General features: G+C 43.5%; 1 protein-coding gene across 10 annotated transcripts in view; it reads left to right on the top strand.

The window, feature by feature from the left end:
* Positions 1-13,997, top strand: part of STX2 (syntaxin 2) — a 51,987-nt gene extending 37,990 nt beyond the window's left edge. For 4 of the 10 annotated variants that reach the window (XM_032244424.1, XM_032244475.1, XM_032244414.1 and 1 more), the window contains 4 exons: positions 427-500; positions 619-756; positions 3,226-3,336; positions 11,693-12,016. In XM_032244424.1, coding sequence (XP_032100315.1) covers positions 427-500; positions 619-756; positions 3,226-3,336; positions 11,693-11,788 — 419 coding nt within the window. In that variant the 3' untranslated portion in view covers positions 11,789-12,016. Of the gene's footprint in view, positions 1-426; positions 501-618; positions 757-3,225; positions 3,337-6,311; positions 6,438-11,631 lie in introns of all 10 variants that reach the window. The other 6 variants (XM_032244457.1, XM_032244436.1, XM_032244429.1 and 3 more) reach the window with 6 other exon arrangements.
* Positions 13,998-14,560: the final 563 nt, after the last annotated feature.

Below are 14,560 nucleotides of genomic sequence, written 5' to 3'. Positions count from 1 at the left end.
CATTTAACTCAAAAGGAAGACATTAACTTCCAAAATGTGGAAAGTGTTCAGTAATCTGACTCTCATTACATAGACTTTATTGATCCACATTTAATACATGTTACCTTCAGCTTAACCCGAGTCAGACTCTTAGCAAAGCCAGCGTGCCAAAACATTGTTTGCCAATCTCCCTTCTGCAGTTGTTTCTCACTGATATTAAAACGACATCGTATTGTTCATAACATTTATAAAGTTTTTCAGAGTGTTTTTAGTTCTTCCTGCTTCCCAACCTTAGGTTCGTTTCTCATCGTCAATATCTGCTTAAGAAATGTTTAGAGAAACATTGTTGAAAAATGCTAACAACTCAGTTAGTTGTAGTTGCTGTGAATGGGCTTGTTTGTAAATTGTGCCACATTGTAAGTGGGGCTATGGCTGCGGGTCTTTCAGCTGGAAGAGCCACCACAGACAGCGAGCTGGAGGAGATGCTGGAGAGTGGGAAGCCGTCCATCTTCACTTCCGACGTGAGTGCGGGCGCGGCCCTGCGGCTCCGTGTCCCCCTCTGTAGATACAGCTTTTTAGAAACCCTTTAGCTTCCATCATAAGTGTATTAATATTCTCTTTTGTTTTTGTTTTTCTAAGATTATATCAGATTCACAAATTACTAGACAAGCTCTCAATGAAATCGAGTCACGTCACAAGGACATCATGAAGCTGGAGACCAGTATCCGAGAGTTGCATGAGATGTTCATGGACATGGCCATGTTTGTGGAGACTCAGGTAGTTACAGACTCTCATTCTCTAAGAGAGGTGTCAGTCATTGTAAACTCTTCCTGCATCCCGGGCTATCTGGTGGGTGTATCTAGGAAAGCTGTAATTTTGGATCCGCCAAATTCAAGTTAATTGCAGTGTTATATGTGATGCTGAAATGCTGGGAGCAGCTTAAACTGTTAACGGGAAGGGACTGGTCCAGTTCACTAAATTATAGGGTGTTTATAGGTCAGCCTTTTAGGTAGCCATAGGCAACCTAAACTTTGTTCATGGAGAATTCTTATTAAAATATACAGATATTTGTGCTAGAATTAAGAAAAAAGGGAGCTATGAAGATCTTCTATGTATGTCAGTACATACGTGTAAATACTTACACACATGTGGCATGAGCTCAGCTCCATAAACTAGTATTCACAGAAGGAAAGGCGTATATCAACCCGTATAGATGCAGTGAGACTGTGGGAATTTTCATCTTCTCTAAAAGTATTCATTTTCAGATTTCTACAAGGAGCATATATTACAGTAATAATTAGGAGAAATATCTGAAAGAAGAAACCCCAGGTGGGCATACAATCTGTGGCACAGATAAGAGCTTGTGCCTGTCACATGGGGTTTCCCGTCTGTCCAGTAACACAGGGAGTGAGAGCAGGTGTGGAAAGCCCCTTCTGAGTGAACTGAAGAGTTAATGCAATTCTTAAAAAATATCAGACTCCTTTGGGAGGCTGAGGTGGGAGGATTGCTTATGCCCATGAGTTCAAAGCTGTGGTGAGCTATGATCACACCACTGCACTCCAGCCTGGGTGACAGAGTGAGACCCCGTCTCAAAAAAAAAAAAAGTTATATATATGCATGTATATATTTAACTGAGTGTAAAGTATGGGATGGGGTGTATCTGTGAGGCACATGGATATATTCACACTTTCTCTTTGACTTTGAATTCGATCCTCTCCTTGTTTTTCAAATACCACGGAGATAGGGCTATGTCACTGGCTAGGATTCAGCTGACCACCAGGTGAAGCAGAAGCGTTTCTATCGAACTGTCCTTAGTAAATCATTTCCTCACTCCTCCTGAAGCTGCTTTCAGGATCTGTTTTGGCTGGAGTCATCCCCTAAGGAGGTTCATATCTGATGGGCTTATTTTCTGGGACTGCCTGGGTTGTGTAAAATGGGATAGGAATCCATCCACACACGCAATTGTTCCTGCCTGCTTCACCAACCTTGTTAAGAAACACTGAGGAACTTCAGTCATGAGAATGTGTGTGAAAACTCAGGCACCATAACTATTTTTTTTTTTTTTGAGACAGGGTCTTGCTCTGTTACCCAGGTTGGAGTGCAGTGGTACAATCTCAGCTCACTGCAACCTCCGCCTCCTAGGCTCAAGCAGTTCTCCTACCTCAACCTCCCAAGTAGCTGGGACCACAGGTGTGCACCACCATGCCCGGCTAATGTTTGTATTTCCAAGCATTTGCTAGAGGAAACCAACAGCTACACAGAGGGCAGGGATGGGACAATCTTACTGCTTTTTGATTTTGGGGGCCCCGTCGTCATTCATGATATGAGAAGTGGAGTGTAGGGAGTCTGATTACCATCGGCTACTTATTTTCAGGAAGCATTCCAAAGAAAACCAGCTGGACAGGAAGAATGGGAGATGATTTCTGTAATTACTAGAGCTTTTGTAGTACCTTAGACCTCACTTGTAATTGTTCTATACCAAATACATTGCATTAAGCTCCATTAGAAAAATGGCTATCTCCCTGGCTTTGTTTCACTGCTTCCTTTTAGAAGTCTGTTGGTATTGCATTATATTGACTCGTCTGATGCAAATGTATGCATAGTCAAAGCTTACTTAGTAAGTTTAAGTTTGTGACTGAGTGAGTTAACTGTCCGTCATTCTTCAATGCTTTACGATTCACTGCTGCAGAGTATGTCTGTCTGTGGACAGAAAACCAGGTAATATGTTTCCCCCACACTTCACTGAATTCACCTCTGTGAACGTTTTGCTTATTCATTTAGTCAACTGAGCATCAGATATAAGCTATACTCAGTTTACTGATTTAAAGTAGTAGTGACAATTTTCTACTTTGTAGAAAAGATGTCACTCTTTGTACATTGTCTGTATCTGTGCATCATGGTAAAATACTGTTCAGCTGAAAGCTGGCTGCCCCCCTCCACCCTGCCCATCTGTCGAAAGTGTCTGTGTGTTAAAGGTATCTCAGAGTCGTCTGGAGATGCCTTTAATTATCAACATGGCTGCCCGTTCCTCTTCATTCTTTTAAAAATATAAATTGAATTTTGATTGTTTTGTACTGGCACATGTGTAATGGCCTCATCTTTTACCTTTCTGTAAATGTCAAAACCCCTCAGTATCCATTACATGCACATCATGTTATTATAAAAAGTTTGTTCTGTGGCTATCTTAAAGATACATAATTAAGCCATTTGAAAATGTCTTCTAAGCTTGACACTTTTTGTTTTAAGGGTGAAATGATCAACAACATAGAAAGAAACGTTATGAATGCAACAGACTACGTAGAACACGCTAAAGAAGAAACGAAGAAAGCCGTCAAGTATCAGAGCAAGGCGAGAAGGGTGAGTTCCGCGTCGAAGAATTAAGCTGTGTTTTTCTCTGCGTTTGATTTCAAATTGTAATACATTGATGTAAGCCTACCGAAAAGGTATTCCAAGAAATAATTAATTAAATAAATGTTGTTTTAAAATGGAAATAATTCTTTTTGCTAAAAATTTAAAAAGTTTATTAGATAAATTATTTATGGTGTAAACCCTTTTGTGTTCTAAGTAATTAAAACCCTAGGGCTGGGTGTGGTGGCTCATGCCTGTAATCCCAGCACTTTTTTTTTTTGAGTTGGAGCTTTGTTCTTGTTGCCCAGGCTAGAGTGCAATGGTGTGATCTTGGCTCACTGCAACCTCCGCCTCCCGGTTTCAAGCGATTCTCCTGCCTCAGCCTCCCAGGTAGCAGGGATGTGCCAACAAGCCTGGCTAATTTTGTATTTTTGGTAGAGACTGGGTTTCACCATGTTAGTCAGGCTGGTCTCTAACTGCTGACCTCATGTGATCTCCCCGTCTCAGCCTTCCAAAGTGCTGGGATTACAGGCACTTTGGGGGCGAGCCACTGTACCTGGCACCAAATTGTTGGCTACACATTTGATGCAATGAACATTTTATTTTTTATTTAGGTTATTTGTTAATTCTTGGTTTGGAGGGAAGAAAAAACTTATTTGAGACTGTGGACCTGCAATCTTAGTAGCACCCACCTGAAGGGATCCTTCAAAGAAGGGAGGCCCTTTCACGTAAGGTGCATAGACTTTGCATTCAAAAGGGTTCAGGGAGCCCTCTGTGACTGTTCTGCTGCGGGGCCACAGCTTGACGCTTACTCTCGTAACTTAGGCATTTGCTCATAGTGCCTCTGACACGGGAGAGATTGTGGGTTTTCCACATTGTCACCTCCTTTTGCTAACACGCAGAGATGCTGAAGGTGATATGCGATTTCCAAATGCGTTTTAATTTCTTTGAGTCTGAAGAGTTTCACGTGTGAATGAAAGCTCTTTTGAGAAAACTTAGGAAACCACAAAGTTCATTTCTGCTGAGTGACGAGGGTCCCGCGTGTCTCACTGTGTGTCCCTGCCTGGCGGGCCCTGGTCGCTTCTCTTCAGTGTGGAGAAGGATGAACACCAAGTACCCAGCCTAGCTAGAGTGTCCCCCTCACACTTCCTGAAGGCTGCTGTGGGGCGCAGTGCCTTTCGCCTAGGCTGACGGCTCAGCGTGATGTCAGCAGAAGTTCTGTAAAGAGATATTTTCACCATGTTAGAAAAAGTGGAGTGGGACTTTGTGTGTGGATGCACCCTCAGGTGATGGCCCTGGGACACCCCCGGGCTTGGGACTCAGCCGGCAGGGTACAGCCTCTGCTTTTCCTGGGTATGTCTGAGTGTGCTCGCTTCTCTGAAATGCCAGACGTGGTTTCTCATGTTATTTTGTTTAGCTTTAAAAATATTGGCTCTTAATGTAAATTGAGGTGAAGAGATACCTATATAAAAGTGCTTCACTTCATTCCAGGCACTAAGTCAGTTTTCATTAAAAAAGGCAGGTCCATTCCTTTTCTCCATGACAGAAACATGTCAATCTGGTGCAAATGATAGTGAAAGTTGATGGGTTTTACAAAGGAGAAAGGTGGTGGGTGTGATCCATTTTCATTCTCCCGCCACGGACAAGCAAGCCTGGCTCTCTGAGGTGCCTGGGGTCTGTGCGGGACCTGGAGTGTAAACTGGTCAGCAACATGGTACCTGTTTCAGAAATGACACTGTCTTTTGGATTAGATGCCTGATAGCGGAGACCTCCCAGCTTGTCTCCCTTGTGCCCTTGCCACTCAGATGCTTTGCTGCTGCCTCCGGCCCAGGTATGGGTCGTCCCCACTCCTGATGTCCTGCATTTATTCCCAGGGAGCCGTGTGGCCCTTGGAGGCCAGGCAACATTTGCAGAAGGGTATTTTTTCTGTGTGGTATGTCAGCGGCAGTGAAAGAGGTAAGCAGAAGGCTGAGTGCTGAGAATGTAGGACTTCCTGAAGAGGCGGTGGCGCTGTCCCTCACTGAGCTGGCAGGCCCATACCTCTGTGCGTGCGCGAACTAACTGCATGTCTCAGCCATCAGATACATGGCCCGATAACGTGGTTGTGCTGTTCCCATGGATGAAACCTGAAATAACAGTTACATAGCAGCTTATCTCCAAGAAGTCTGACCTTATTTATTTATTTTTGAGACAGAGTCTCATACTGTTGTTCAGGCTGGAGTGCAGTGGCGCGATCTCGGCTCACTGCAGTCTTCACCTCCTAGGTTCAAGGGTTCAAGCAGTTCTCCTGCCTCAGCCTCCTGAGTAGCTGGTACTACAGGAATGTGCCACCACGCCCAGCTAATTTTTTACTATTTTTAGTAGAGACAGATTTTCACCATGATGGCCAGGATGGTCTTGATCTCCTGACCTTGTGATCCACCCACCTTGGCCTCCCAAAGTGCTGGGATTACAGGCATGAGTCACTGCACCTGGCTGAAGTCTGACCTTATTATAAGTCACTCTCAAGAACTAAAAATTGTCCAATGGGGTTAAGCAGTGTCCTGTAACTTAGCTTCTAAAATGAGTTCTGATGGGCTGTTTTGCTTTATTTTATTTTACTATTAGTTTTTTGAGACAGAGTCTTGCTCTGTCACCCAGGCTGGAGTATAGTGGTTCAATCCTCGCTCTCTGCAACATTTGCCTCCTGGGAACAAGTGATTCTCCTGCCTCGGCCTCCCAGGTAGCTGGGATTACATGCACGTGCCACCATTCCCAGCTGATTTTTGTATGTTTGGTAGAGACAGGGTTTCATCCTGGCCAGGCTGGTCTGGAACTCCTGATCTCAGGTGATCCACCCACCTTGGACTCCTAAAGTGCTGGGATTACAGGCTTGAGCCACCACGCCTGGCCAGGTCTTTTTTATTTTTAAATGAAGGATGTCTTTTAATTGGCAATATGAAATTAACCATGCATGATATAATCAGCTTGCTTTTCTTTGACAGAAAAAGTGGATAATTATTGCTGTGTCAGTGGTTCTGGTTGCCATAATCGCTCTAATTATTGGCTTGTCAGTTGGCAAATGATGGTGTGGATAACTTCAGCGTGTGTGCCTCCCTGCCAGGGTGGGAGTAAGTAACTCATCAACTAATTTACTTATTAACTTTTGCAATTAACCAATAATAGTGTTTGCCTAATTGTAATAGACTTACAACTAATAAAAGCTTGCCAGCCACGCAGTACAGATAATGCCGTCTAGTGATGCATCCGCCTGTGTGCTGACTCTAGTCCCCAGCACTGTGTTTACTGAGAGGAAGCACAGGCTGAGTGGTAACTCATGTTTAAACCAAGGCTACCTTCTTACCCAGTTTTAAAAAAAAATTTTGAGACTGGGTCTTGCTCTCCAGTCACGTAGGCTGGAATGCAGTGACGTGATCATGGCTCACTGCAGCCTTGACCTCCTGGGCTCAAGCCATCCTCCTGGCTCAGGCTCCCGAGTAGCTGGGATTACAGATGTGCACCACCACACCTGGCTGTTTTTGAAAACAATTTTCAGTAGAGATGAGATCTCTCTGTATTGCCTGGGCTGGTCTCAAATTCCTGGCCTCAAGTGATCCTTCCTCAGCCTCCCACAGCACTGGGATTGTAGATGGGCATGAGCCACTGTACTCAGCCTGAATCTTTTGTTTTTGATCTAAGGGGAGGCCATTAGCTCTTTACGTGTAGTGGGTCCTTCATTAAATGTCACAGAAATATCAGTGAAGGGCCAGGCGTGGTGGCTCATGCCCGTAACTCCCAGCATTTTGGGAGGCCGAGGCAGGCAGATCGTGAGGTCAGGAGATCGAGACCATCCTGGCCAACATGGTGAAACCCTGTCTCTACTAAAGTATAAAAAATTAGCTGGGCATGGTGGTGGGCACCTGTAGTCCCAGCTACTTGGGAGGCTGAGGCAGGAGAATCGCTTGAACCCGGGAGGCGGAGGTTGCAGTGAGCCGAAATGGTGAGACAGCGAGACTCTGCCTCAAAAAAAAAAAAAAAAAAATTAGAGGAGATTAATTCTCAGTTAAAAAGCTTTTAATGTTTTGTCTCCTAAGTTTTAACTTTTAAAGTAATTGCAATTTTACTATGGAATTGAGGGCATGGATTAAAGCTGAGAAAAACATTGAAATGAAAATCCTTTGACCTTTTTATTTGGCAGCATCTATTTTGTTTAAAAATATTTTCTTTAACATTAAAATGAAAATCATGGCCGGGTGCAGTGGCTCATGCCTGTTATCCCGGTACATTGTGAGGCCGAGGCGGGCGGATCATGAGGTCAAGAGATTGAGACCATCCTGACCAACATGGTGAAACCCCGTCTCTACTAAAAATACCAAAAAAAAATTAGGCATGGTGGCACACGCCTGTGGTCCCAGCTACTCGGGAGGCTGAGGCGGAAGAATCACTTGAACCTGGGAGGTGGAGGTTGCAGTGAGCTGAGATTGTGCCACTGCACTCCAGCCTGGCAACAGAGCAAGACTCTGTCTAAAAATAAATAAATAAATAAAATAAAAGGAAAATTAGGTGTTATATTTAGTTAGCATGCCTGTTAATTCTTAAATAATTCTGAATATAAAAGATACCAGTTTATTTAATGAATTGTTGCTTTCGCTCACTGTATGAATATCACCTTTCCGACACGTCAGCTGATTTTGTGGCTTCCCTCTGGTTTCCTCACACATTGGGAGCCATCTTTGCACTAACCCTGAAGCTGGAATGCCATTTGGTGTGTTGAAGTTGGACATAGCAGTTATTTCTCTGTAAATGTTTGTTTGGCATAATCCTCGTGATTAGAAAATTGTGAAATGTCCCCAGATGCCTCGAGTGTGGAAGTTCATCCCTGATGAATTTATTTTTGGGTTATGGAAGTAACTGCAGACTTCATAGTCACTCAAGGCTTTTTAAAATATTAAGTTACAGCAGAAAGGAATCACGAGCATAGTCAAGTTTTACTACTGCTTTTTAATCTTTAAGATTTATTCCTTCAACGTGGCAACACCTTGTCTCTACAGAAAAAAAATCCAAAAACTGATTGGTCATGGTGGCACGCACCTATAGTCCCAGCTACTCTGGAGGCCAAGGCAGGAGGATCACCTGAGCCTGGGGAGGTTGAGGCTAAAGTGAGCTAGATTGCACCACTGCTCTCCAGCCTGGGTGACAGAGGGAGACTCTGTTTCAAAAAAAAAAAAATTATTTCTGTCTTAATGTGAGCATCTGTTACGCTCACCATACGCAGTTATCTGATGAGAAGCTTTCAAGTTAGTGTTCTGACATTTATGGAAGCCACAACACTACACCTGAGATTATTCTGTGAATGATTATTAAACATTCCATTGTTTAGCGGTCACTCTTTCACACTCTTTATCAGGCAGGATGTTTATGTATCTTTTCTACTTTTTTCTTCTTAGCTCTGCTGAAAATATTGTACATGTGATTTTTCTTCATTGTTATAATGATATTTTTCAATATTTTCATGATTCTAACATATACTTTCTGCGTTTTTCCTAGTAGCTATAATATGGCTAGTTTAATGTGGTTACACGAAAGATAAAATTACAGTTTTTAGCTTGGACACAGTGAAATGCGCTACTTTTCATGAGCGCTAATTGGCATTGAGGTTGACGAACACAAGGCTGCTCTCAGTGTGACCCCTGGGGACTGGGGCCTGGCTGGCCATTTCACCCTAGTGTCTGTAAATAAGAATGAACACACAAGGATCCTCATTCATAAAAACACCAAAATAAATACCAGCGGTTCTCCTTGCATAGGAAGGCAGTGGTTAATGTCCGGAATTTCACTTTTAAAACATGAACATCGTCTTTCATCCTTTGGCAACTGGCCTTCCTGGGGCTGGGTGCTGCCTCTCCCTGCAGGGTGTGCCTGGTGCAGTCAGTCAGCCGCAGCATGGGCGGAATTTCCTGCTTCAAGGAGACAGGCGGCATCTTACAGGGTGTCGGTGAGAGGACTGCGGCCCAGACTTGGAGCTGGACATCCCAGAGTGTGCTCTCTCCACTCCCCCTGTCACCAGAAGATTAGATGACACCTGAGTCCTGCACCCTAGACTCCATGTAGCTGACAGCCATTCTGAAAGCCAGATGTGGCAGGAAAGGGCACACACACGGGGCACCCAGGCACGTGGCACCCAGGCACGTGGCAGGCAGCACAACAGCAGCAGCAGATGAGAGCACCTGGTGTGGAGCTGACTCCAGGCAGCCCAGGTGCCAGTGCACTCACATGCTGAGTGGGAGGGGTGCGGGCCTCCCTCCGGAGGGAGGGAAGCCCTCACAGAGCAAAGGAAGACTAGGTTTCTCTAGGAAGGTGCAGAGAGACGGGCGTAGGAGCATGGGTAGAGGACGAGACAATGGCTGGGGCTTTGCAGGAAATGTGCGTGATGTTAGCACAGAACTAGAATTTGAGGGAGGGGCCCTCCTGAAGGCAGCTCTCTGGGTCCTGAGGGGTCACTGGGAGGCTCACGGGGCCGCCATGCACCTCTTGATAAAAAATCCTGCGTAACTGACGGAGCCCTCAGTCTTCAGAGCTGGCCAGGCTCAGCAAACAGGATTTCTTAGGTAAAAGCACTCATACGTCTGGAACTGTAGTTAAAATGATTGATCTCTGCTTGTCAAAAAGAGAACTCAGTCCTACAGCACAGTGCCCCCCCCAGGTGTCTTCCTTCCCTTCCCTCAGACTAGCTTCCTGGGGGACACTCCATTTGCTAAGCCAAAGGTAGCCTTGCTTTCCCTTGTGTGAGGATGCTTGTTAATTTGAAAAAGTTAAATGCTGTGCCGTGCCCTGTTTTGAGACTATCAATGCAGTAGAAGTATGAATTAATGTCTTGTTGATTTCTTATACATGTTCATCACATTTATTTATTTATTTATGTTGAGGCCTTGTTTATAAACAAACAAACCAAAACGCAGAAAACCAGAAAATTGCTTTTCTGGGGAAGAATCGTGTGATCAGTAGATGTTCTGACACATCTCAAATTCTCTTGCTTTTGAATTAAAGCATTGGTTTCTGTTTCTTACATTCTTTTGAGGCAAATTTTCAAATCAGCGTCTCCATGACCGGCTGCCAAGGCATCCATTTGCTATTTATTTACCCAAATGAGCAGTTTCCTGGAGACAGACAGCCCAGCGGGGAAGGCAAGTTTTCTATAGAGTAGATTGGCAAGTTTAGGTTTCCTCTGCTCCACCCCACCATCATTGTCCACCTGCTCAGTCCTCAGCACTTTCATGCATTATTTGTGATGACACAGCTTGCGCCTGGTGATCAATGGGGCGGCGCTGCCTTAACATACAGCAGGCAAAGTGCCAGGGTGGAGCCATGCATACCACTTAGCAGTCATAAGACCTACGGTGAGACAGTTTTTTTTTTTAAAGAATGAAGGAGAGGAAGAAAGAATGAAGGAGAGGAAGAAATGTAAAAAATAGATAAGGCCAGGTGCAGTGGCTCATGCCTGTAATCTCAGCACTTTGGGAGGCCAAGGCAGGAGGATCACTTGAGCCCAGGAGTTCGAGACCAGCCTGGGCAACATATGAAGATCCTATCTCTTAAAAATATATGTATTTTAATTAGCTGGGCGTGGTGGTGCATGCCTGTCATCCTAGCTCCTTGGGACACTGAGGTGGGAGAATCGCTTGCACCCAGGAGGGCGTGTTTGCGGTGAGCCCCGTGTCTGTGCTACTGCTCTCCAGCCTGGGTGATAGAGTGATACCTGCTTTCAGAAAAAAAAAGAAAAATAGGACTTTTCAGCCAACGAGAAATTCATTTAAAGTTTTAGAAAGATATGTAATTCATCCAATTAACAGCAGTCCTGGAGTTTTATTAGGATGAAAAGAAAATATCTATTAGGAGCCCACCTGGTACCTTTTCACCCAGAAGCAAATAGTTGTTGTTTTAATAACATGTATTTTCATTCATAAGGTATTTTTTATTATTTTTACTTTTCAAATAAACAAGACAGGGTTTCAGTTTGTTGCCCAGGTTGGCCTCAAACTTCTGGGCTCAAGCGGTCCTCCTGCCTCGGCTTCTGGAGTAGCTGGGCTGCAGCTGTGTGCCACTGCACTAGGCTCTGGAGTTACTTTAATTTAAGGCACGTGTCGGACTTCATGCTTTGCCTTTGGAATTTTCCTTCTCTCCTCCTTTCCTGTGACATGGAGGGGTTCTTTCTTGATAATGGATGTATTTTTAAAACTATCCCAAATCCCAGAAGGATTTAGTTAGCAAATGACATTGTTGGTTTCTTTGATACATTGCAAATTAATGTTTTTCTTTATCTTGCAGAAAATGATGTTCATTATTATTTGTGTAATTATTTTGCTTGTGATCCTTGGAATTATCCTAGCAACAACATTGTCATAGCAAGTATAACCCAAGAGCCATTTATCCTTGGAGACTCAGACCACATCTGCAACCAGATCAGCACCCTGTCATTTTGTGAATGAATCTCAGACACTGTAACCCGGCATTGGTGCTGACCTTTTAATTTATGAATTCACGGAAGAAGCACAACAGAACGTCTTGTTGAGTGAAAATGCCGTAAGCACCGTGGGTGTGCTACATGACCCTGAATGACACACTACAGAACGTGGGCAGTGTGAGACTTCTCTCAGTGGCCTCAAAATAAGGAAATACAGAAAATGTCAATATTAAAAATATTTCAGTGTTACATATGTGCATGAAGTTTAATTAGGAATCCTTTATGTTATGAAGCTTTTTTTTTTTTGAGACAGAGTCTCACTCTTTTGCCCAGGCTGGAGTGGAGTGCAGTGGTGTGATCTCGGCTCACTGCAACCCACCTCCTGGGTTCAAGCGATTCTCCTGCCTCAGCCTCCCCAGTAGCTGGAATTACAGGTGCATGCCACTATGCCCAGCTAATTTTTTGTACTTTTATTTTTAGTAGAGATGGGGTTTCACTATGCTGGCCAGGCTGGTCTTGAACTCCTGACCTCGTGATCCGCCTGCCTCGGCTTCCCAAAGTGCTGGGACTACAGGTGTGAGCCACCGCGCCCAGCCGTTATGAAGCTTTTAGATCTCAGGTCTAAGGCTCCTTTTCCCCCCTTCTTCCAGCTAATATGTGCTAATTAAGAGACTCTTTTGTACTATGTTGTGTTTATTGTCTGTTTGAAGAAATTTTTATCACATGTTTTTGTAAGATATCTATAATTTTATGTGTTTATAAATTAATTGTTTAATATATTAGCATCTTAATTTATCCCATTTTTATATCCTGAATGTGGCCTTTTGAGTGAAATAGGAAGCTTCATGGCATTTGAGCCACCTTTGTGCAGTTGTTTACAAAGTGTCCCATTGTCACAGAAAACGTTGGTTGCAAAGCCCCTCCAAGCCCCCGCAAGTGCCTTCTGGTTTATAAAGAATTTAAATGTGCCGGTGGCTCCAGAAGAGCCTCAGCCTCAGCTCCACTTCTGGGATAATGACTGCACTGTAAAGACTGCGGGCTGTTTTTCACTAAGTATGAGATTCGTGGTTCCCAGTTTATAGGAACAAAGTCTGAATTTAAGATGGTGATGAAACTGAGGTTCAGTACTCTCTTGACTCAAGGAAATTATTCCTAAGACATTGAGTAATTCTTATAAACTATTGTACAGATCACATAAATGTTATTAAGTACCTAATGTTTTGCTGAACTTTAAAAGTTAATTTCCAAAATGTATAGGAATTCATAATTAAACCTTATTATTGCTCATTCTTTTTTAGAATAATATGACTTATTTGTAGACTTGTAAAATGTGTGAACTGGTGAATGCACATCTGTTAAGAGAGCAGTCAAAATTTTAAAGGAGTATGTGAAGGATGCCCCAAATGTTGTTAACTCTTGTTACTGCTGTGTGTGATGGTGTAAGCATGTGACTTTTAACACGTTTGGTTTGAAACTAGTGTAGATATGCCTGACTCCAAGCAGTAGGTGTGGAGAATATTGAACAGCTTCGCAGCCAGGTCCCGGGCCTGACACAGTTCCTAATCTCCCTTGTCCTGACATGTCCATTGGATCACCCGCTGATGGTCACAGTGTGCCAGAGTTACTAGGGGAAGTCTGCCTCTGACTGTGTCTTTCTTTTGGTCTTGAAGCATCCTGTTATGAGGTGTGCTCACTGATTTGTGGTTACGTCGAAGGTGTAACTTGTCTGGACGGGTTGTAAACATTTCAGGATCACGCTGGTATCCAGAGGACTTCACACCTCAGTCTAATCACGTGCATGTTGGGGGACCTGCCTCCGTTGATGTCCCGCTTTTTCAAGTTCCGTCATATGAGTCCTCCCCTTTTATGACACTTTGTATGGTATTTTTCAAGTTAATCTTCTTAGATTTGCAATATATTACTGAATTTGTGTTTTTGTAGTTGAAGTTATAAACATGCTATTTGATTTGTATTTAGATACTTAAGTCATTTGTCCAACGACATGTGTATATCTAAGCCTCATGCACTGATTGAAGTCAGTCTTACAAATATATTTACAGATTCACTTGTGACTTTTTAATCAGTTCTTCAAATATTTCATGTTTACATTAAACATTTCCAGAGAAGCAAAAAAGTAGTATTCACTTCCTGCCTTGCCATTTCTGGAAAGATTTTGGGGAGATATTTTATTGCATATTAATTAATAAATTGTTCTAAGAAAATTACTCTTGTGGCTATTATGATGTGTGACGATGTGAGTAATTTTGGAAACATTTAGTAATTATTTATTTTTCTTTTATTTTTTGAGACACAGTTTCGCTCTTGTCCCCCAGGCTGGAGTGCAGTGGCATGATGTCGGCTCACTGCAACCTCCGCCTCCCAGGTTCAAGCCAGTCTCCTGCCTCAGCCTCCTGAGGAGCTGGGATTACAGGTGCCTGCCACCACGCCCAACTAATTTTTGCATTTTTAGTAGAGACAGGGTTCACCATGTTGGCCAGGCTGGTGTCAAACTCCTGACCTCAGGTGATCTGCCCACCTCGGCCTCCCAAAGTGCTGGGATTACAGGCGTGAGCCACCGCGCCCCATGCATTTGTTAATATTTTATTAGTGTTATATTACAGGCTTCTGTTGTTCATGGCTCAGATGTCAGTATCATGTATTAAGGGACCCACCAGAATTCTTGCTGTTTGTAACAGATACCAATTCAATGAATTTGGGCTCTGTCTCAAAGTCACTGTGTTTGAATTCTTTTGTCAATTTGACACATTCTCATTAACATTTGTTAATGGGGTG

Source organism: Sapajus apella, unplaced genomic scaffold (assembly GCF_009761245.1).
Source record: "Sapajus apella isolate SASKATOON/1434 unplaced genomic scaffold, GSC_monkey_1.0 scaffold2, whole genome shotgun sequence".
Taxonomy (NCBI): Eukaryota; Metazoa; Chordata; class Mammalia; order Primates; family Cebidae; genus Sapajus; species Sapajus apella.
The sequence above is the reverse complement of the archived record's forward strand: the minus strand, read 5'-3'. Positions and strand labels throughout refer to the sequence as shown.